Source organism: Pteronotus mesoamericanus, unplaced genomic scaffold, assembly GCF_021234165.1.
Source record: "Pteronotus mesoamericanus isolate MK-2021 breed Mesoamerican mustached bat unplaced genomic scaffold, CSHL_Meso_final contig_221, whole genome shotgun sequence".
NCBI classification, from domain to species: domain Eukaryota; kingdom Metazoa; phylum Chordata; class Mammalia; order Chiroptera; family Mormoopidae; genus Pteronotus; species Pteronotus mesoamericanus.
In genome coordinates this window covers 20,203,525-20,225,626 of record NW_026555092.1, presented here as the reverse complement: position 1 = coordinate 20,225,626, position 22,102 = coordinate 20,203,525, and the positions used below count along the sequence as shown (strand labels likewise).

At 48.1% G+C, this 22,102-nt stretch overlaps 1 protein-coding gene and 1 pseudogene across 1 annotated transcript; both read right to left on the bottom strand.

Moving 5' to 3' along the window:
* Positions 1 to 215: 215 nt before the first annotated feature.
* LOC129069489 (UPF0711 protein C18orf21-like) lies at positions 216 to 805 on the bottom strand (annotated as a pseudogene).
* Positions 806 to 2,020: 1,215 nt separating this feature from the next.
* Positions 2,021 to 18,998, bottom strand: LOC129069123 (vitamin D3 hydroxylase-associated protein-like). The gene is made up of 15 exons (XM_054571636.1): positions 18,804 to 18,998; positions 12,995 to 13,108; positions 12,581 to 12,730; positions 12,100 to 12,233; positions 11,235 to 11,441; positions 9,923 to 9,963; positions 9,357 to 9,481; positions 8,573 to 8,698; positions 7,720 to 7,817; positions 7,317 to 7,416; positions 6,774 to 6,817; positions 5,988 to 6,027; positions 5,469 to 5,577; positions 3,804 to 3,949; positions 2,021 to 2,149 (listed from the first exon to the last, which is right to left on the bottom strand). The coding sequence occupies exons 1-15, from the start codon at positions 18,996 to 18,998 to the stop codon at positions 2,021 to 2,023; spliced, it is 1,758 nt and encodes a 585-aa protein (XP_054427611.1).
* Positions 18,999 to 22,102: the final 3,104 nt, after the last annotated feature.

Sequence of the window (22,102 nt, the reverse complement as noted above, 5' to 3'; positions counted from 1 at the left end):
TTTCTCCATATATACTGAAGAATGCCAAGAAAATTTTGCTTTTGTACCCTAGTTTTCATGTACTTAGAGAATAAATAAAAGTTTTTTAAAAGCTTGGGGTTTTTTGGTCTAACTTTAGTTTCAGAATGTGTTAAATATTTATTTTCATAGTCCATCCTTTACAAAGAAGATAAGAAATTTCTAAACTTCACCTTTGAATTATTTTGGATTTCACTCTAAGCAACATTTTTAGTTGAGAGAAGTATTTCTTTGTTTTGTTCATATATTTAAGGAGCAAGTGAGTGTTGACTGTCCAGATGTAGATGCTGTGAAAATCAATGCTGGGTTCTTGCCTTTGGAGCCAGACATACTATGATTTACGTTTACAGAACTTAGTGTCTTTCTCTCTGGTGTCTTCAAGCTGAGTTTACTCGTCAGAGTGGTAGGATTACTCTTCAATGCTGATAGAAAGCTTCTGTTTTTACCATGATGTTTAACTGTTTTGTTGCATATTTTACAAGTAGTCAACAATACACTTGAGGAGTCTGTACTTTCCCCCATTTTTTGCTTCTTTAAAACGGAGTGTATAATTTCTTGCTTCTCAATTAAGAAGTTTCTGTATTTTGGGTGTCTGTTTGGGCTAGGGGTTTGAGATACACTCAAAAGTTATCCAGAACCAGCAACTGAAAACCACATGGATATGTTTCTTCAAAAGTGCTTTTAGCATCATGTAGCAAATTGTAGGCCCAGAGGAGATAGAGGGTCTGGCCCAGGCAGCTATCTTGCAGTTCCCATGCCACAGCCTTAGGTAGTGCTTCTGCCTCATTGCCACTACTGTCCCCACACTGTTAAGACCTGGTGACAAAAGGAGTGCGAAGGGTACTTTTTTCCTTTTTTTTTTTTTTTTCAATTTATTTGGGTGACATTGGTTAATAAAATTATATAGGTTTCAGGTGTACAATTCTATAACACATCATCTGTATATTGCATTGTGTGTTCACCACCCCAAGTCAAGTCTCCCTCCATCACCATTTGTCCCCCCTGTACTCTGTTCTACTCCCCCCACCCCCCAGGAAGGATAAGTTTTGATGCAGGAGGATCTCAAGAGAGTTCAGATGAAAGGAAAGTCATGGGGGAGTTGAAGGGAATCAAGGAAGACTTCCCGGAGGAAGTGGCATTTGACAGAGGGCTTAAAGGACAGAAGAGACAGTGATGATGTTCAGGTAAAAGGAACAGTATGAACAGAGGCATAGAGGCAAAAGCGCATCATGCTCACAAGAAGTGTCCAGTTTGAGGGAGTGAGGGAGGTTGTGCCATAGCAGGGCCAAAGCAGAGGACACTAGAGGATCTCAGGAGGTGCTATGCCAAGAAATCAGCACTTTGTTTGCAAAACACTGGACTGTAAGCTGAGGTCTGGTCCCAACCCAGGGTCTGCTCTGACTAGGCTTCATTCCATTGGTCTTGCTCTCTGGAACTTTCTCTAGACAGTAATGGGAGCTATAGCAAGTTCTTACTCAGGGAAATACCTGGAAATTACAGCTCACAGAATAGTGAAGTCATCAAATCTAACTCCCTCAATTTGTAGATGAGAAAACAGAGATCCAGCGAGAGGAAGTTATTTTCCCAGCATTGCACAGTAAGCCAGTGGCAGAGCCAAGACTTGGACCTAGGTCTCTAGCCTCTCAGTTTGGGGCTTATTCCTGTCTGCTACAATCTGTGATAGCATCTGAGGGACTGAGCTGGAGAACAGCTGGAGGCATAAGGCTACCAGGAAGCTACAGTGCCACTTAGATCAGAGACCACAAGGCTGGCCAGTCAAAAATGTTTATTGACCCCTGGATACCCATCTTGGGTGGATCCGAGTCCATAGACTAAGCACCCACAAGGACAGAGAGACTACAAAAGAAAAAAGAAAAAGAAAAAGAATCTGGTGGGCTTCGGGAGGAGATATGACAGGATGTGATATTTATGAGAAGGGAAGGGCATTGGGAACAGACATGGATGAGAATGTAGGAAGATCTCCAGCAGAAGAAACAGCCCATCATTTGGGTTCACTCTGGTTTTTGGCCAGGGTCTCCACCTCCTTCATGAACCGAAGACACAGCTCCTCTTCCCATGGCAAAGCAATGCACTGCACAGCCACTGGAAGCCCCACGGATCCTTTTATCGCCTGCACAGAGAGTGTTTGTGAATCAGAGCCTGCTTCCTGCCCACAAGCCCCTTGCTCGGCCTTCCTCACCACCCATAGGTATGGACTAATTCAAATATCTTATCTCCAATAAATATTAAGATAGAGATTTCCTGCAGTTCAGGCTTCCTCAACCCTCGGTAAAAACTGGCAAAACTGTTCTTTGTCTACAATTTTCCAGGGTAAAACTTCCTCCTTGTGCAAAGAGCCGATTATAACAAGAAAATATAAAACCGAATATCCACCCAATGTTCTTAGCAAAGGAAAGAAGAATGTGCAAATCCCTGATCCAAAACCTGGTTACACTTTGGCAGTGAAAGAGGGGGCTGAACCTGAGTGCCTCCCATGAAATCCAAACATACTTGTAGGAATTCAAACATGTTTTCATTGCTTATGACAGCGATTTTCAACTGAGGTGCTGCAATAATTTTTAAAACATGCCAGACCAGACTCTTTAGTCAGGGACCCTGACTTCTTTTCCTTTAGATTGTCAAAGAAAAATGACAACAACCAACACATCATTAGCCATCTGGCGTGAACGCCCTATCTTGAACCATAACTATATAAGTCATATAATAAAGTTGCATCTTAGTGATCATGTCGCATAATAAGGTTGTGTCTGATTGGTTAATTCTTAGTATCGGAAATGCTTATATACAAATATAGGCACCTGATTTTTTTAAAAAGTCACTTTAGTGCAAAAAGGGTAGTTGATTACTACAATTTTATTTTATAAATCAATCAAAATTATACCTATTTTTTGTCAAATCAGCAAAAAATATATTTTTGATGCTCTGCCAAATTTTAGTACTTAGTTTATGTGTGCCATGAAATGAAAAAGGTTGAAAATCGCTGCTTTATGATGATATCATGTAAGCCTTTATCTGCCTTTGTCTCTCAAAACAGGTCATGTGGCTTCAAGTCCTAGCTCTTCCACTTCAACTAGCTGCGTGGCTTTGGTCAAGTCCTTTAACCTGTCTGTGTCTCCATTTCCTCATTTGCAAAACCTCACAGGATAGTTATGGGAAAATATATATATACATACACACATATATATACTTACATATACATACATACACATATATATACACTTCAAATATACATATATAGATATAACTTTTAAATAGCTCCTGGATCAGAATAAGAGCTCAAGACACATTAGATAGTATCATTACTACTATTTTCTCAGAATTTAGATCAGCAGTTCCACAGGGTAACTCTACCACTAAAATCAATTTCCAGACAAATAAGTTACTTAATGTCAGACATATGCATACTTTTCAGAGTCAGTCTTTCTCTCCTTCTCTCTCTTTCTCTCTCTCTCGCCCAAGTCAGGGTTGTTATTTTAGACCCTGCATTAAATAGGCCCATAGAAATGTTCCTTTTTGTTAAGCCACCTCTGAGTTAGTAATAGTAGCATTTATTGAACACTTGCTACATACTAGGCCTTATGTTAATTGCCTCCATCTTTTTTAATTTAACCTTTAATGTAACCTTGCAAAGCAGATTTTTTTGTAATACCCATTTTTTTCTGACAAAGAAACTGAGGCTCAGAGAAAGGTAGAGTCCCATTGTTACACAGTAATGGAGGCAGGGTGAGGAGCAGAGAGGGTGCAGAGATAAGAGGGAAACTGACCTCCACGAAATTTCTGTCACTTTTGTCTCCGTAGTACCCCTTGTAGAAGGCCAGTTCTTCTTGGTCCTGTAGTGTCACGGTCGTAACAGGCACCACGCCAACAGGGAAGTTTAACAGGTTGTACAGTCCGGTGTAAGAGACGCTCTCTGTAGAAAGATCCAGGTTAGCTCAGGAAATCCCGACTCTGAAGACTCAACAGGTCGGGGGAAATGTGAGTAAGCGCCCCCTCGGGGTCCTTCTCAGAACTGCAACCCTGTGGGCTCGCAATAGCCAGTTCAGTGCCGGGGAGTCGTCTGACAACTGCTAGGAGGGAAGGGGAATCCTCATTGTCAAAATATTCGGCGCCAGGTATTGTGCTGGCTTCTCTACGCTGCTGCCTCTCTGAATGCTCTCCACCCCTGTGAGGTGGGGATTACTATTTCCTGAGTACAAATGAGGAAACCCAGGTGACGGACAGGTTAGGAGGCTTTTCACAAGCTACACAGCTAGTAATTAGCCGAGGCTTCAGCCCATGCCCTCCAGTACACTGGGCTCCAAGATGGCTGGGGTGTGCAATGCCATCCTGAATTGAAAAGGCATCTCCATTGCAACAGCCACCTGTGTGCAAGGAGTGAGCATCACAGGTAATGATGTTGACAGAGGATATCAGAGAGCAGAGCCAGATGTGGGATGTGCCTTTGGGCAGCCCCTGTGAGGGGACCCAGGGGAGAGGACTCGATGCTTGAGGCGGGTTTTCCTTCTGCATTGACATCACCTCTTAGACTTGCACCTGTTCTGGGCGTGGGAGCCAGCAATGTCTCAGACACTGCCCTATGCATTTCAGGTGAGCTAAAGACATTTCTAGAAGTGGGGCAGCAGAAAGCATGTTAAGAGTGAATACATACGCTTAGTGAAAGAAGCCAGAAACAGAATCCTCATATTTTATGATTCTATTTATATGAAATCCTAGAAAAGTTAAAGTTATAGTGAGAGAAAGCAGATTAGTGGTTGCAGGGGCTAAGGTTAAGATAAATTGCAAAGGGATGTGAGAAAAATTTGGTTGGTGATGGAAATATTATATATTTTTATTATAGTGGTGGTTATACAACCATACACATTTTTAAAAATTCATCACATTGCACTCTCTGTGAATTTTATTGCATATAGGTTATAGAGATGGTCTCCAACTTGCAATGGTTTGACTTACAGTTTTTTTAACTTTGTGAGTGCGAAAGTGATATACATTGAGCAGAAACTTTCTAGACTAAGCTATGATGTTCAAGAGATTAAATGCACTTTCAACTTAGGTATTTTCTACTTACAATGAGTTCATTGGTACATAACCACATCTTAAGTTGAGGAAACTTTGTACTTCAATAAAGTTCATTTTAAAAGCGAATGGAAACTGAGAGTGTCTACTAACAGGTACAATATTTCTTTTCAGGTTGATGGAAATGTCCTGGAATTAGATAATGGTGGTGGTTGCATGACATTCTGAATATACTAAAAACTATTAAATCGTATACTTTAAAATGATGAATTTATGTTTTCTGAATTTTATCTTGATTTAAGAAAAATAAATTTTTAAGTGAATGAAAAGAAAGATCAAGGTCACAGAGGCTGTGGCAGGACTTAGAAGACCTAGACTCCCAGTCTCAACCCCATCAGGACCAAGTGCCCTCTCACCTGCTGATTTGGAAGGATAGCCTATATAGAAGGCAGGGTCCAGAGACGGTGCCAGCAGCACATCCAGGTTCAAGGACCTCCATTTGGCTATGAACTCTTGCTGATATTCCTACAGGGACAATAGGAGCAGGAGGGGTAAAACCAGCAGAGGTCACTATTTTCAGGACAAGATAAGGTGCTGCCAGGCTGAGTGGGGTTAGACACCGGGAAGAATTCCCAAGCTATGAGATACAGACTGAGATATCTGGGGAGGGTCAGGGTCTTACCAGGTGCCAAGGTAAAGGGATGGGAAGGGAGGTCTCAAGCTGCAGTGATCTGGGGACAACAGATCATCCTGGCCCCAGAGAGACAGGCTAGATTAACCTCCTAGGTCACTAAGCCTTCCCATCCGGATCCATCCTGGCCTCCCTTGCAGGCCAGGACAGAGCCCTGCCCTCTATCTGGCCATTCCTGTCACCACCCAGGTGTCTGCTGTCCCTGCTCTGGCAGTCCCTCGAGGTCTCGCCAGGCACATGTCACCTCTGTTTCCGTGTGCAGCTCCCACAGTTTCTTGGGTGTCCTGGGGGAATGAGGAAGACTGAGAAGTCCAAAGATCAGCATGGGAGGACCCTCTTTTATACAAATGGGACATGTTGCCCAAGAAGCAGGCTGCAAATCAGTTGATGGGTTGGGAATGACCCTGTGTCTTGTCCCCTGGCCAAGACACCTTGCCTGTCCAGTGTTCCCAAGAATACACATCCTCTGGTCAATACTCCACCACCATCACCAGCCACCAAGGACTCACAGACTCCCCCCCAAAACTACAGGTTTCGTCCTTCCCCTGTGAGGCCTCAGGCCAGCTCTCAGGCTACTCCAGCTCCAGTTCCAACCAGCACCTCAACTCCAAGCCCCGCCAGGCCAAACCCAGGAGCAAACCCAAGCCCAAACCAGAATCCTCTTCCAACCACATCCCTACCCCTGTTCCAACCCTAACCCCAACCTCAATTCAAAACAACTTCAACCCCAGCCCAAACCTAACCTTAACTCAGGCCCAAATTTTCCCACAACTCAACCCAATTCTAGCTTGAATTCAGAGCTTAACTGCAGATCAAACCCCAACCCCAAATCAGCCCCAATCCCAATGACACTCAGAAGTCTAAATTTAACACAGTGTCAGGCATGACCCTAAAACCTTAATTAGATCCCAAAGTGTACATAGCTCTTGCCCCCAGTGAATGCCAACTCTAACCACATGACCCTCACTCAATTATGACCACTCCATGGAAAATCCTTGTGAGCTGAACCTGAGGAAACTCAACCACTTACCCCACTCCCATATTCCCTTCCAAATTCTTGCCAGTTCGGGGCTCCTAGAGGTAGGGAGAGAGAGGGACACTAACTTCAGAAACCATGAGGCAATGCCAACCTGCCGTGGGTGGGGGTCCAGCAAGAGCAACTCTGCTCAGTACGCTGACTTGGAGACCTCCAGTCCTCCACAAGCCACCACCACCACCTCCTCACTCAGGCCTGAGCCCAGCCTCCTCTGGGCCCTCACTCCTCTCTCATTCCCCTCCCCTCTCTCTGAAATCTCCTCTTCTCTCTGAGATGCCCTCCCCCTAGGGCCTCCCTGAAGCCTAACCCCCCTCCCACCCCCAGCCTCAAGAACACTCCTCTGTTCTGGCCTCCATTCCCCTCTTTCAAGCTCCTTTTCTTCTTGAACCCAGCTCTGAGCCACCAATATTCTCTGGGTCTCATGCTCTTCTCTGACCCTGTCCCACTCCTTGAGCCAGTCCTCCTCCTCTTTCTGAGCTCCTCCCTCTCCAGGCCTCACCTCCTCTCAATCCCTCCTCGCCCTCGGCCCATACTCACTATGTATTTTAGGATCCAGATCAAGAAGTACTTCACTAGGTCCGGCAGGCGGAAGAAGCTGACTAACGTCTTCATGGTGGGGTCCACAATGTCCCCCTCACTGAGGAGCCACAGACACATACCTGGTCAGTTACAGCTTTTCAGTCATCAACTGGCTCCCGTGCCCATCCAACTCCCTCTCCATAGATAAGCTATGGAGGGAGGTCAGACCCAAAGAAACACTTCTGTTCCCACCACCACCCCCTCCTGAAGCATGTGCACCCTGAAGACAAAGCCTGAGTAGATGACTTGCTGCTTAAGGTCACACAGTTAATCATTGGCGTCCCCCGCAGCCCAGACCCACAGGTCCCCTCCCCCACCCCATTTCCACCATGCCCAGCATCTGAGTCCTAACAAACCGTACAGCTTCTCAAGAATGGTGGCCCCTCCATCGGCAAACAGACCCTCATTGTACAGATGTAGTAAGGCATACTCTACCCGGGGGATGGAGAAGGGGATGATCTGTGGGGGTAGAGGCTGAGTCAGGGCCCAGAGCTTCTCCCACTCAGCCCTGCGTTCTGTTCGCATCCCTCAGGATTTAAGGAGAGGGTACCACAGTGCTCCTAGTATCCTGCCTCAGCTCTGCAGCAGGGCATGGGAGGCCTGCGGGTGGGTGTCATGCCCGCTCCCTTAAAGAGATATGATGGGAATTCAGGCAGTCCTTACATCCTGCCTGCTCCACTGAAACCCTGCCCCATACCGCATACTTTACATATGTGCACTCATTTAATCTTCGCAGCTGCCCCTTGTGGTAGAAAACTGAGACTCAGGGGGTTAAGAGAAGGGCCCAGGATCACATAGTACATGTGTGGCCTCCCCTCAAAGGGGAGGCAGTGCCAGGAAAACCCACTGGGGCATGAGAGTCCAGGCAGGATGGGGAGGACTTTGAAGACAGGAAGATCCTTACAGCCATTAGATGGAGGCCAACAGAAACTGAGGCTATAGGAATTTTAGGAGTGAGTCCTTGAGTCCCCACCACTGAAAGGAGAAGGCACAAAATCTTGATGTCTTTTCCATAAGGTGGGCTCTCCTCCCCCTGCCCCCTACATCTACCCCATCCATTTTCTCTAGGAAGCTTAGGGGAAACACAATGATCTCAGCAGCTCAAACTCAGGTATAATTTTCTTTCTCTCCAAGAATGGTTCAGCCCATCATCCTCACCAGTCCAGCCTGCCCCCCACCCCGCACCTCCCTTCCCCAAGGCTAAGTAAGCCTACCTCATGTCCTGCATCATGGAGCAGCCTGGAGGTGAGCCTCACAGCCCTGAGCATGCTAGGAGATGGTTCAGTGTAGCCATCTGATTCATAGTAGCCAATCCTAAGGGGCCGGTTACTGGAGTATACCTGTGGGCAAGACGGGTTGAATAGGGGAGACTGGTCTGGGGACAAGGTGATCTCACTCTCTCCAGGAGCCAGACTTGTGGACTGAGGCCCTGGGCCATACCTGGCCTTACCCAGGGGGATCTCCAAGATCCCCTTGGAGCCTCCCTGTATGCTTTTCAAGCTCTAGGTCCTCTGGAGAAACCCCTGGAAGAATAATAAGTGGATGAGGATGTGAGTGATTGGGTGGATGGAGCGAATAGGTAGATAGAGTTATAAATGAGTGAGTGGGTAATTGTATAAGAAAGTGAATGGGTGGGTGGGCAGAGAGTTAAATGGATAGAGGAATCAATGGATAAAGAGATAGTTGGAGTTGAATGGATGTGAAGGTAAGTAGATGAACAGATACAAATATTTTTAAGCTAAAGAATTATTGGGAGAAGATGAGGATGGAGAAATCAATAGAGGCAAAGAATGGATGTCAGGCAATGTTCACAGGGTGATTGTACCAGGATGTGTGTAGGGAGTTGAACAAGGTTGAGCATGTGGGCATCTTGCTCACTGTACCTTGGGCTAGGAAAGGAGGTATTCAGAGAGATTGCCCTGATGGCAGACGGGTCAATGAAAACTGAGGGCTGGGAAAGGCAGGAGACCTCCAGGCCTGCTCTTTCACCCGGCTTACCTCTTCCCTGAAGGGCATGGGAGGTACAGTGGGGTCCAGCTGGTGCATGTTTTTGCTCAGCAGGGCTCGCATGCACAGCACCAGGCTGTCCACATCCCGGGCCAAGGGGCCAGCCACGGTGATCACTGCACAGAGAAGAGGGGAGGGAGGTAAACATCTTTCATTACTTCTGTTCTGGGGACCCCCACAGCCTGGCCTCAGAGGGTGGGGCCCAGGGCCACGATCAAGGCCAAAGGAAGTGTTCCTGGGGCCATCCTAGACCAGGGATTGAGGACAAGATGGAGTTAGTAAACTTGCCAAAGCAGCTCTGGTGCCTGGAGGGAGAATCTATCTGGGGCATAACATCAAGAGACTGGTAGGAAAGATTAAAGCTAGATAACAGGAAGCACTTCTCAGTGGGGCAAAGGTCACTGGGCTAGTGGAGGCCAGGTGGAAGCCAAGAAGTCCCTTCTCCCAGATACATTTATCACCAGTGGGTCTGATCTGTCTGAGAAAGGGGCGGAGTGAAAAGTCCTCGGGGAGAAAGACTGGCAGCTTTGTGAATAGGAGTGACCACAGGAGCTTACCTGATTTCTTGCCCTTCACAGCGGAGGCAACTCCAGTGTAGCTGCAAAACCCAACCCACCAAGAACCCATCTCAGCACATGAAGGGAAGGGCCTGGGTGCCAAAGAGGTTGAGCACCCAGCCAAGGCACTCCCCAGGGCTCAGCACAAAGGAATAGGAGTCGCTTCAACCTTCTTATAACTTGCCATTACCCATAGCATAACATCTGATCTCTTTGACTGCCCTTCAAGACTCTATAAAGTATCAGCTTCCACAGCCTCCTCTTCTAGCTCCTCCATGAACACATACTGCTCTAAGCAAAGTAAGTTGCTTATAGTTACAGACTTCTAGACTCCACACCTTCTATGCATGTTCATCCTTCAAAACCAAGCTCAAATGCTGCTTCCTCCAGGAAACCTTCCCTTTCCTTTCCCTGCCTCCAAAACTTCAAAGTCTAGGCCTTTAATAAGAAGAAAATGTTGGTTTCATCCTGTGAGTTCCCACAAGCTTTGACCTTCTCTTACAACCCTGATCACTTTCTGTCTAAGCCATTTGAAGGTCTAATAAGGGCAGGGACTAGGTCTGAGAGTGCTCTGTGTCCCCAGCACAGAGTCACCACAAAGTAGGTACTCAGAGTGGGGTTGAAAAATGAGTGGATGGATAGATAGATACATGAATGAATGTAGGATAGATGGAAAGGTGAAAATATGAATGGAGAGATGGGTGAATGAAGGCAAATATGGATTAGTGGATGAGGAGATGAGTGGGTGAATGGATAAGATAAATGGATAAATGAATGAATAAAAGAATGGAAGAAAAGATGCATGTAAGTTTTTCAAGGGCTGCGATATTTGTCCCTTTTGTTCATTGATGTATCCCAAGTACTTAATATACAGTATTTGGCACAGAGTCAACACTCAATATTTGTTAAACAAATAAAATGGTAGATGAATTGTGAAATTGATGAATAGAGACTAGGATGATGACTGCATGGGTGGGTAAATTGATGAAGGATGGGTAGATGGATAAATGGATGGATCAATGAATAAATAAGAAAAAGGATAAGTCAATGGATAAATGTACTGAAGAGTGAAGTGATAAATTAATGAGTTAATGAATAAGTGGAAGGTCTATTCCACCTGTCCCAGACATAGTATGTTTAGCAGTGGCTGAGGCAGGAGTTATTTGAAACCCTTCTATCTCCACCCACTTCCCCTAGTACTAAGCTGAGTGAATAAGAGTTCATGTGTGGAGCTGGCCCCTCTGCTCCCCCAGATGCCTAGTTCCTCTAGGCTGGGCTGAGCCTACCCACCTCCAGCACCACCACTGAGTACCTGATGCGGTATCCCGTGGTCCGCAGGCCACAAACACCACAAAAGCTGGATGGTATGCGGATGCTGCCACCTGTGTCAGTACCCATGCCGAGGATGGAACCCCCTGCCGTCAACAGAGCTCCTTCACCCCCCGTGGACCCTCCAGGAGTCTTCTTAAGGTTCAAAGGGTTCAGAGTCTGTCCATAGATGGGGTTGCTGCAATCAAAGCTGAAGGAAGCAGAAGAAAAGGAGTTGGAAGCTGAAGGTTTAATTTGGGAAAGTTGGTCCTTCCCCAAATAGGAGCCAACCACCCTCAGGAGTCAACACAGGGCTGCTTCAACTCATGAGCTCCTCCCTGGGGGCAAGGCTTCCTGGCTTCCCTTTTGGCTGAGGTGAGAAGCCACTGCTGCAGGAAAGACTCAGAACAGACACTAAACACACCTAAAATAAGGAGCAAGGAACCCACAGCTCTGCTGTCAGAACTAGGAACAGCTTTCTCATAAAAAAGGGTATGACAAAGGCTGAGTAGGGAAGAGAGAGAATAAGGGATGAGAAGAACAATTAGAGACAGAAGCTGGGAGAGAAACAGACATGTAACTTTTCAATAACTCTGAACTTGAGGGCCCTTAGAAACCATGAAGCACACACACAAAGAGGAAGCTGAGACTCAGAGGGCACAAAGATTTGCCCAGGAACCTCCAGCCTTGAGGTCTCCATGACTGGGTCCCACCTCGCCCTCTGCTCTGAATCAGGACTTTAAGTTGTTATTTCAGCCCTGGGCCAAGCCCCGGGCCCAGCCCCAGCCTCAGCCCCAGACCTAGACCTGGACCCAGCACCAGCCCTGCCCCCACCCCCGCCCCTGCCCCAGCCTGCCCAGTTCAGACACCTGAGCAGTGTCTGGGGGATGTTGGTCTTAACAAATGGAATAGCTCCCTGGGCCTTCAGAACTTTCACAATGACCCCGTCTTCAGCCGCTGGCTTCTCCAGGTACTGAGCCAACCCACATGTAGAATCATGGCCCTGCACAGAAATGACATGAACTTCAGTCCTTGGGGGTCAGGTAGAATCAACCAATGAACAGACTCTCATCCTCTCTCCACCCCCACTCACATTCATTCTCACATCCTCTTGACACACAAGTGCTGAACTTTAAGGGGATTCACAGGTAGCAGAAGAACATGGTGGTTGAGAGTTTGGGTTCAGGTTTGATAGCAACTGCTCGGTTCAGTCCCAGTTGGCCACTTTCTAGCTGTGCATCCTGGATTCAGTGAAGCATCCATGTCACACACTCAGGTGCTCACAGGCTCAGTGGCATGCATGCACCCACATATACATGTACACCTGTGCATGCATACCCCAGGGCTCACCTTGCAGTCAAAGGGGTCCTTGAGGCTGATGGGGACCCCATATAGAAGGCCTCTCTCACTCTTCTTGAGCTTCTTCAATGTCTGCAGTTGCTCCTCACATTCCCCCAAGAAATCCGTCAGGCAGTTCACCTCCTGGTGCACCTTCAGCGCCTGAGCAACATTGAGAGAAACCAGATAAAGGCTCAGGGTGAGGTCAGGGACAGGACATTCAGTCATCCCAGCCTCTCCCCACACCCTGACTCAGAGCAGAATGGAAGTGACAGATGACTGTGGCATGAGCACTCTCCCAACCTACCCACAACACCAGAGTTACATCTACCCCCCAACTCCTCTACGTAGAACAATGACAGGTGACATACCCCACACCAGCCCAGAGTCATGTTTGAGTCCTGACCTCTGACCCCTGACCCTTACCTCCTCTAAGTAGCTACAGAGGACACTGTCCAGACTCAGTTCTTCTGCCTGCAATTTCTGGGCCAGCTCCATAAGGGGCAGCTCCAGGATGGGCTTGGGGTCCAGGTCTGGCTCCTGCAGAGATGGGGTGGGGCAGGCAGGTATCAAAGACAGATTCATTCAGGCCTGCTCCCACACATTCAACATCACACCCCACATATTCCAATGTACACACATTTACACACACATCCATATGTTCAGTGCATACCCATCCCTGTGCTCGCCCTTAGCATGAAAAACATTTATTGGTCTGTCTCTAGGTTGCCATGAAAGCCCTGCAGGGAACACATATTCCTTTCTGTCTCTGTCTCCCCAATGCCCTTCCCAGTACCTGGCTCAGAGGAGACTCTGCCCCCTAGTATTGCTATTCAGGAGCATATTTAGAGTGGGAGTGACTTTATATGCACATCTTGGGACTCAAACGTTATGGAAATGATGCTCAATTCTGTGTCGTTTGCCTTTAGGGGAGCAACCGGCATCCCCCATTTCCTTCTTATCCAGTCCCCACATCTCTCTTGATCTGACCTTGGGAAAGGACAAGAGTCTACCATGGGTGGCAGAAGACCACGCCACGGGTTAACTGGGTGATCCAGGGTAGGTCCCTTCCCCTGCCATGGCCTAAGTGTGCTCAGAGAGGAAAAGACTAGAAGTCAATCATTAGTAAGTCATCGAGGGTGACCGCAGACAGGCCCGCCAGCTGCTCTGAGCCAGATCCTTCAGGGAAAGAAGAAAAGCCTGACACTAGCCCCTCAGGCCTCCTGTCAGGGGCAAGCATGACAAGGATCTGGCACACAGCTCACACTCAGTGAAGCTGTCTTCCCTTAGTCCTCCTTAGCCCCAGTTGGGACCCTGAGGCACACAAAGAGAGAGAGCTGTGTGCCCAAGGACACACAGCTACTAAGTGCCAGAGCACAGATCCACAGCAGGCAATAAGACCCCAGTAACCACTCTCTTGGCCATGCATACTGCCAATAGGTGGGTTTGCCTCCCTCATATCTCCCACCTTTGACTCTCCAGCCTCTTTCCTGCCTAGAACCTTCCCTGTTTCTCAGTTTTCTCAAAAGCCTCCTCACTGGACTCCCTGACTCTAGTCTTCCCCTCCAGCTCAACCTCTTTACTACGACCTAGGCGATCCTTTTAAGATCTTATATAGTCTAAACCTAACCATAGGTCCCAGTTGCCCTGAGAATAAAGTTGCAACAACATTCTCCTCAGTATAGTTTATAAGGCTTTCAATATAAGTATATAACATGTGTTCATCTTCAGATAAACCAATGCATGTCAATACTTTGCCTGCACCAATTCGTTAAATTCTCACAAAAATCCTTGGATAGGTATTCTTATTATTGTTTCCATGTCACCAATGAAAGCAACTGACTAACAGAGAGGTTAACTCTCTTGAGCAAGGTCATAAAAGTAAGGGAGCCTGGACTTAAACTCAGGTCACCTACAGCTTCACCATTACCCTCTAATGGCTCTAGGGGGGGGGAAGCTTTCTTGATGAAGCACTTACTGGGTGCCAGGCACTACACTAAGCCCTTTCCCTGCCTGGGCCCCCAAGGGTCCATCTCACCAGCCTCCTTTTTATCTGCCCCCTGCCCCCCATATACTGCCGTTGTTCTAGCCACACTGCACAATCCCTCTATTCACTGTGCTGTTTTTCTGTCTTAAAGTCTTGGCTCAAAATTCCCCAGCCTGACAAACAGGGAGAAAGTAAATTGTCTGGCTTTGGGGTAGGGGCTGGAAGGGCAGCTTTCTCTCAGACAGAAGTGCTGGCAGAGATTATTGTTCCTTTGCTGAACTCTCCCCACACAGAGCTGGCAAGCAGGTACCATATCTAAGCCTCCATCAACCTGGCTGAACAAGTTGTTTGGCCCTGGTGATTACCTAACACCCCAGTCCACCCAACTATAGGCCTATCTGAGCCACTTTAAGTGGCTTTTTAATACAAATGGCCTTTCTTTGCTTATGCTGTGAACTTTCCTAAAATCCCTCAAAGGTTCACAGACCCCAAACAAGCAGAGCATCTGGCCTCTGAGTACCTGAGTACCCAGCATCCCAGGCCCAGTACTAGTGGCAGTTGGCCTCAGTTCACAGCTTTGCTGGTCCTGGGCACCTCCAAAACCAGCATAAGCAACAGCCATCTGCGGATTGCTATGTAGCTCATGCTGGGTAGCCCTAGACAGGGCACAGAGGGCAGCTGATCTTGGTCTGTACCTCCTAGGAGGCCCCAGAGCCAGCACACCTGGTGAACAGCTTCAGATCACTCTGGAGTGCCACCCAACCTCTTCCACCAGCTATACACTCAAGGGGCAGACTCTTCAGGCATCAGAGCCTCACTGAGGTAAGTCCTGCTCCATGGTTGGGGTCCTTGCACAGCAGATCCTCTGCTGGAGGCGAGGCCGACTGGCCTGTGGCTAAATCTCTCCCATTGTTGTGCCGAGAGCAAACAAAGCTCAGCTACAACAGGGGGGTGTATGCAGCCCCAGATAGGGGGGCCCTAGAGTTCCCAGCTTAGGTGACCAGAGGAACCCACTACATAAGGCCACTCTCCCAAGACCAGGAGACATAGCAGTTCTACCTAATACATAGAAACAAGCACAGGAAGGCAGTCAAAATTAGGAGACAAAGCAATGTGTCCCAAATAAAAGAACAGAACCAAACTCCAGGGGGGGGGGGAAACAAAAACCTAAACAAAATGGAGACAAGCAAGTCATCTAATGACTCTCAGTTAACTGGGAGAGCTTTGAAAGAGAGGGACATCTTCCAAAGATCATAGCCACATCAAAAGATCCTCACAAGGTTTCTAAAATATCAACAAATTATTTGGAAATGGTTAGAATCATTTGAAGAAAGAATTGAGCCTCAACTTACATTGCTTTTATACTGTTGTAATATATAGTTTAGTTTAGAACAAATCACACCTTGTTGCCAAGTCCTATAGCCCCGTGGACATCTTGCCTTCTCCACATTCACCTGGCTGCCTTCTATCATGGTTTGAGAATCAAAGAAAATAGCCCTGGCTGGTGTAGTTCAGTAGATTGAGGGCCACCCTGTAGACTGAGAGATCACTAGTTTGATTCCCAGTCAGAGCATATGTCTTGTTCTCAGGCCAAGTCCTTGGGAGCATGAAAGAGGCAACTGATTTCTGCTTCTCTCCCTCCTTTTCCTCCTTTCCCCTCTCTCTAAAAATAAATAAATAAAATCTTTAAAAAAGGAGAAAAAATGTATTTTAAAGTTTTTAGTATACTGATTTATTATTAAATTTCTAAAGAGGTGAATAAACTTGTTTAATATCATAAAAATCCTCAATTCTCAGGACAACCAATTTCCCCCTGAGGTGACCAGAGCCTCCTGGTAAGCAGCCTTCAGCCATGAGCAGCTTGTCTGTTTCCCCCAGGGGACCCTACACATATTTTCTATACACTGGCCTCTGTAACTCACTCGGTTGGAGTGTTGTCTGGTGGACTGAAACATCACGTGTTCCATTCCTGGTCAGGGCACATACCCAAGATGTGGGTTCTATCCTCAGTCACACCTACAAGAGGGTGACCAGTAGATGATGTTTCTTACATTGATTTCTCTCTCTCTCTCTCTCTCTTTCTCTCTCTCTCCCCCTCTCCCCATCCCCTTCCTCTCTTTCTAAGAACAATGAAAAAATGTCCTCAGGTGAGAATAAAAATTTTTTCTATGTGTTCTACAGAAACACTGCCTTATCTTAAGCTTTTCTCTGTCTGGTACCACCTATACTTGCCATTTCTCCTTTTGGAAAACAACACATCTTGCAAGGCTCAGCTCTTTGGAGCCCTCCCCACATGACTTACTGCAGGCAGAGCAAATCACCCCTTCTGCCAAGTCTTGCAGCTCCACAGGCATCCGGCTGAGGTCGCATTCAGCAGAGCTTCCTCCCACCCTGGTTGAAACATCTGTTTCCACTACACCTTTCCCAGAGTGAGAACATCTTTAAGACAAGTCTGAGTCAGATGTTAGATTCATCTCAATGATGAATCTGTCCCCAAGGTTCAGCAGAAGGCAAGATCCACAGGAGCACTCTGAAATTTTGTTAAACTGAAATGAATTGGATTTGTTTGAACTCTACAAGAGTCTGACCGATAGCTCAGCCTCCCACTTCCCTGGGACATAAAGCTGGACACCTGAGGCCTTGAGGGTATTCCTGGCAGAGGGATGACCCAACTGAGAACGTGCCCAGGACAGACCCGTATAGTTTTGTTGGGGAGAGAATAGGTGCTGAGAGCCAAGAGGCCCACAGCCTTGAGGGGAGGCTGGAGTCACGTGGGTGACCTCACCCCAAACACTTTCCACTCACTCCCCCAGCCAACCAGACTCACTCAGCACCACCAGGTACCCCACCGCATAGCTACATATTCCAGATGCCCAGACACACACCAAACAAGATGTCCTTACACATCAGACCTGTGACCACACATAACATGCTCAACCAAACCTTTGGACCCAAACACATCTAGATGTATACACTCCAACCAGTAACATGGCACATACATACCAAACTAGACACACACACCACAGGCGCAGAACCAAACACAAGCAGCACACAAAACACACCAGCAGGGGACACACACAGGCAGGCCCTGGTGTTGGCAGTAAAGGAACCCAAACCCACCAGCACACACAGAGGAGGTCACTGCACACACACAGGAATCCTCTCCATCATGCTGATTCGCCACGGCAACCCCATTAGTCCAGATTTCCTCTCTATCAACTAAGAAGGGGCAGCTGCTCTCTGGGGGCAGATTGATTTATCCAACTAATTAGCCCCAATTAATATTAATACACATTCTCAGGAACTGCAGCAGCTCAGGCAGAGAAGCTGCCCATTGGGGTCATCTATCACCATCCAGGGGACGGCAGAGGACACTCAGGAACTCCAGATCACAGGGACAGCACCTCAGGCACTCTCCCCAAACCCCCTCCCAGGGTTGCCGGAGAGACATCACCACCATCAACCAAAGTTGAGGACTTGAAGATACTTGAGCCCACCCTTCTGGAGCAGTCAAGGAGCCCAAGGCCCAGAAGGGGTATGTCACATCCTCCAGGCCATACAGTGAACCCAAGGCACAGTGTGAGGTTGTCTCCATGCCCTTCCTTCCCACCCTTCTCTCTGCCACTCTAGGCTGGCTTAGCTGACACATCCGTGGATTAGTCACTTCACCTGCAAATCCCAGCCCGGCCACAATGGCTATCACAATGCCTTGACATATCCCCATCCATGCTGTCAAAGCCCTCTTTTAAGTCACATAGTGTCCTGGGAGGACCCCATTTCTAGTGACCCCCTGTGCTTTGCATCTGTCAGGTTTTCAGCAAACAGTCACAGAACCCAATGGGGCAGGCGATGGGAGGGAGAATATGTAGACTAGCATTCCTGTTTCAGTGTGGTTTGGGCATGTTCAGGAGCTGAAAGAAACCTGTCCAGCCGCCTCCAGTTCCTCCATCAGTTTGTTTGAGCTCAACAAAAAACCCAGTGAATACTACCATGTTACTGAGCTGTGCACCAGGCACGGGAAGAACAGAGAAAACACACTGCTCCCAACCTAAAGGGGCTCAAAGGACATAGATGGAAAGGAACTGACAATGACGCAAAGATCTAGCGTGGGGAGAGCTGGGATGAGGGACTTTCCCCTAGTCTCCCTGTCCTCTGAGGGGGATGAGGCAATGGGAGGGGTATGCCCTGAGGTAGGACCCAGCGTTTGGGACTGGGGCTGGGGGGCTCCAGGGATTGATGTTCACTCACCTGCTGCCGGAGACGCTGTGCCAGGGCTGCCATCTGCTGCAGCGCTGTCTCCCTACGCTTCTGTGCCCTGGGGATCTTTCTCCGTGCTGGAGCACGCTGTCGGAGAAGCAGGGCAGCCCCCAACAGGGCAGCCCCCAGCAGGGTCAGCAGGAGTAGCCCCAGCAGCGGGTAAGACAGCAAAGCCATCCCAGGCATTGTGGGGACTCTGTGGATTCAATAACTGCTTCCTCGAGATCACCTCTTATTTGTAAGCCGCCCCACGAGAGTACCCTCCCACATCTGGGAGCGTATGTGAGAAGCCCTGGGATTGGCAGGACACCACCTTCTCCCGGCTGGTTCTTGTCTCCACCTGGACTTCCTGGGAACAAAGTCCCCTGTCCCTCAAGCCACTCAGTATAAGAGGCTTGACACAGACAAGCCTGCAGGTGGAGAGGTGACCAGGCTCTGACCAGTCCTCCTTCCCATGCTCTTCCCTTGTACCACCCATCAGACACCAGCACCTTAGTCTGACTGCTGCCAGTTTCCAGTAATGGTTTCCTGTTGCTTTCGGGATCATTGCCAACTCCCTTAATATGGCTCATGGGACAGGGGGACTGAAAAAGCCATGTGTGCCCAAGATTAGCAGCTCACTCCAGGGGGTCTGGGGCCCAGGCAGAGAAGAAAGGAAGGACACCTGGAGGAGCAGGCAGGGCTCAGAAGGCATCTGTCCTAGGAGAGATGATGCAAGGAAGTGAGGAGCACAGAGCCCTCACCCCTGCCCCGTCACCCAAGGCGAGCTTTCATTCCCAACTCCCAAAGCAAGACCATCCTGCTGATCCTGCGATACCAGCTTCCCAGTCTATTGGTTCTCTCTTCCAGACTCATCCCTTTTCTCCTTGGACCAGGAGTTCCCTATGGGCAGGGAGGGCAGTGAAGAGGAGTCTGCGGTGGGGAGAGATGAGGAGGTAGAGGTGGAGGTGACTTCCTGGAGGAGGGACAGAAAGGATGGGGAAGCTGTAAAGCAGTAGGGCAGGAGGGACTTGGTGCATGAGCCCTTCCACTGTTTTCGGATGTTTCAGCCCAGTCCTCCGTCTCAGAGGGGAAGAGAGGAACGAGCTGTCACCACTGAGGCTGCCAGTTACTGAGATAGGGGAATGGTGACTCCTCTCTCAAGACTGCCACGTCAGACGCAGCAGATTTGGTGGGACGGAGATGGGTTTGTGGCTAATAATGTTGAGTCCAAGCATCTGAGGGTCACCCAGGGCCAGATGTGGAGGCAGCAGTTGACCTGTTGGTCATGACATAAAGAGTAACCCCAAGGTCGTCCACCCTCTGAGACTCTGACTTTGCCACCTCTAAGGGGCCTCTGGAACTAACCTTTCTGCCAGTGCGCTCTCCCTGCCCTCCCCCTTCTTTTCTGACATTTCCCCCACAGCCCACCTCCCGCACTGCGGCCGGCACTGCCCTCGTGACTCAGGTCCCGTGGGCCATTTGGCATCTGAGTCACTACCACAGTTCCCCAGCCCGGAGCATGTCACTTTTTCTTGAGTTGCACGTGTTCACTGCCACATCACCCCATTTTATTTCTTCATTGCACTCCCAGAGGCTGAAATGGCCTATGTGTTTGTCCCTCTTGCCTCCCTCCTTAAAAAAAACAAGTTCCCCCCAAACAGGGCTTTGTCAGCCTTTTTCAAAGTGCTTGACACATGGCAGGTGATCAATTTACGTCTTAAATGAAGGAGTGATACAAGGGTTGAGCCCTCCATTCCCATCTCTACCTCTGTATCTCTGTTAGCTCCTTCTAGCAGCGTTTATCATGCATAAGTCCCCCCATCTTAAAAAAAAAATCCTCTCAAACCTACATCCTTCATAAGTACTATGCTTACATCTTTCCTCCCCTTCTTAGCCAAGCTTCTCAAGTTATGCACACTTGCTGCCTTTACTTCCTTGCCTTTCACTCGCTTCTCCACCCAATCCAGTCTGCTTATGCTCAAATCATCCCAAGGGTCTCCTTCGAGTTAAATCAGCAGCATTTGAAGTTCACCCCCACCCTTCTTGAAATACATTCATTCCTTGGCGTCTGTGCCAATGCAGATCTTGGTTTAAATGTCACTTCCTTCAGAAGCATTCCCTGACACCCCAGGCCAGATCAAGTCCCACTTGGTTTAATCTTATAAAATAAATAAAGTGGTGATTCTGCTTTATTGCTCTTCTGACAAGTGTTTTTGGGTAATTATGCATTTGATGTATGTTTGCTAGCAGAATGAAAGCCCCATTCAGGCAGGGACTGTTTCTGATTGTTTTCCCTGAGCGCACTGTGAGACAAATTCAAAAGACTTATTGGAGGGATGGAAGGGGTAGGGAGTTAGGGGACAGTGGCTGGATGAAGACTTGCAGACCAGGAGAAAGCCATAGGTTGAATATAAACTGGGAGTTATTTGCCCTTATGGGTACTGATCAAGATTATATTAGTAAATAGAGACAAAGAGAAAAGGGCCAAGGGCAGGGAGAGACTGGGACATGTCCTGTTGGGGACAAGAGGAGGATATAATCAGAAGAGGCCAAAATGGGTTCTCTAATAACAAGCCACCCATTCCTCTATTCAACAAGCCTCTGCTGGTACCCACTGAGTACCAGGCACTATGCTGGGTGCTGGCCATACAAGGGCATACACCATATCATTATTAACTATGACCTCCCCTGCCTAAGGCATCCAGTGTCACCACTCCCAAGCTATCTGCGGGAAATTTGGAAGGACCAAGCCAAGGTTGGTTGGGAGGCGTAGAACTTAATTCTTTGGCTCGCAATCTCTCTCTCTCTCTCTCTCTCTCTCTCTCTCTCTCTCTCTCTCTCTCATCTGCATCCAAGGATATATGTATTGCTTTTAGAGGGAGAGAGGGAGAAGCATCGATATGAGAGAATAACATTGATCAGCAGCTTCCCGCAGGTGTCCCAAATGGGGATTGAACCTGAAACCTAGGTAGGTGTCCTGACTGAGGATCAGACCCACAATCTTTTGGTGTACAATGCTCCAACTGAGCCACCTCGTCAGGGCTGTATGGCCTTCTCTTAAGGGTGCACCAGATCAGGCTGCCCTGTTGGGTGATCTGGAGTGACGCACCCCAGGGCTCTTTTCCTGGCCCTGGTCTGATCCATATATTTATTGGTGACTTGGATGAAGTTGGAAGGGTCCAGTGCTCAGACTTGTGGTTGGACAAGCTGGGAGGCAGAGCAGAAAGAGTGGGCAACAGTGGCAGAATTCCAAAGGCTTTCAATAGTCTGGAGCCTTGCAGTGACCCTAAAAGATGGTGTTCAACAGG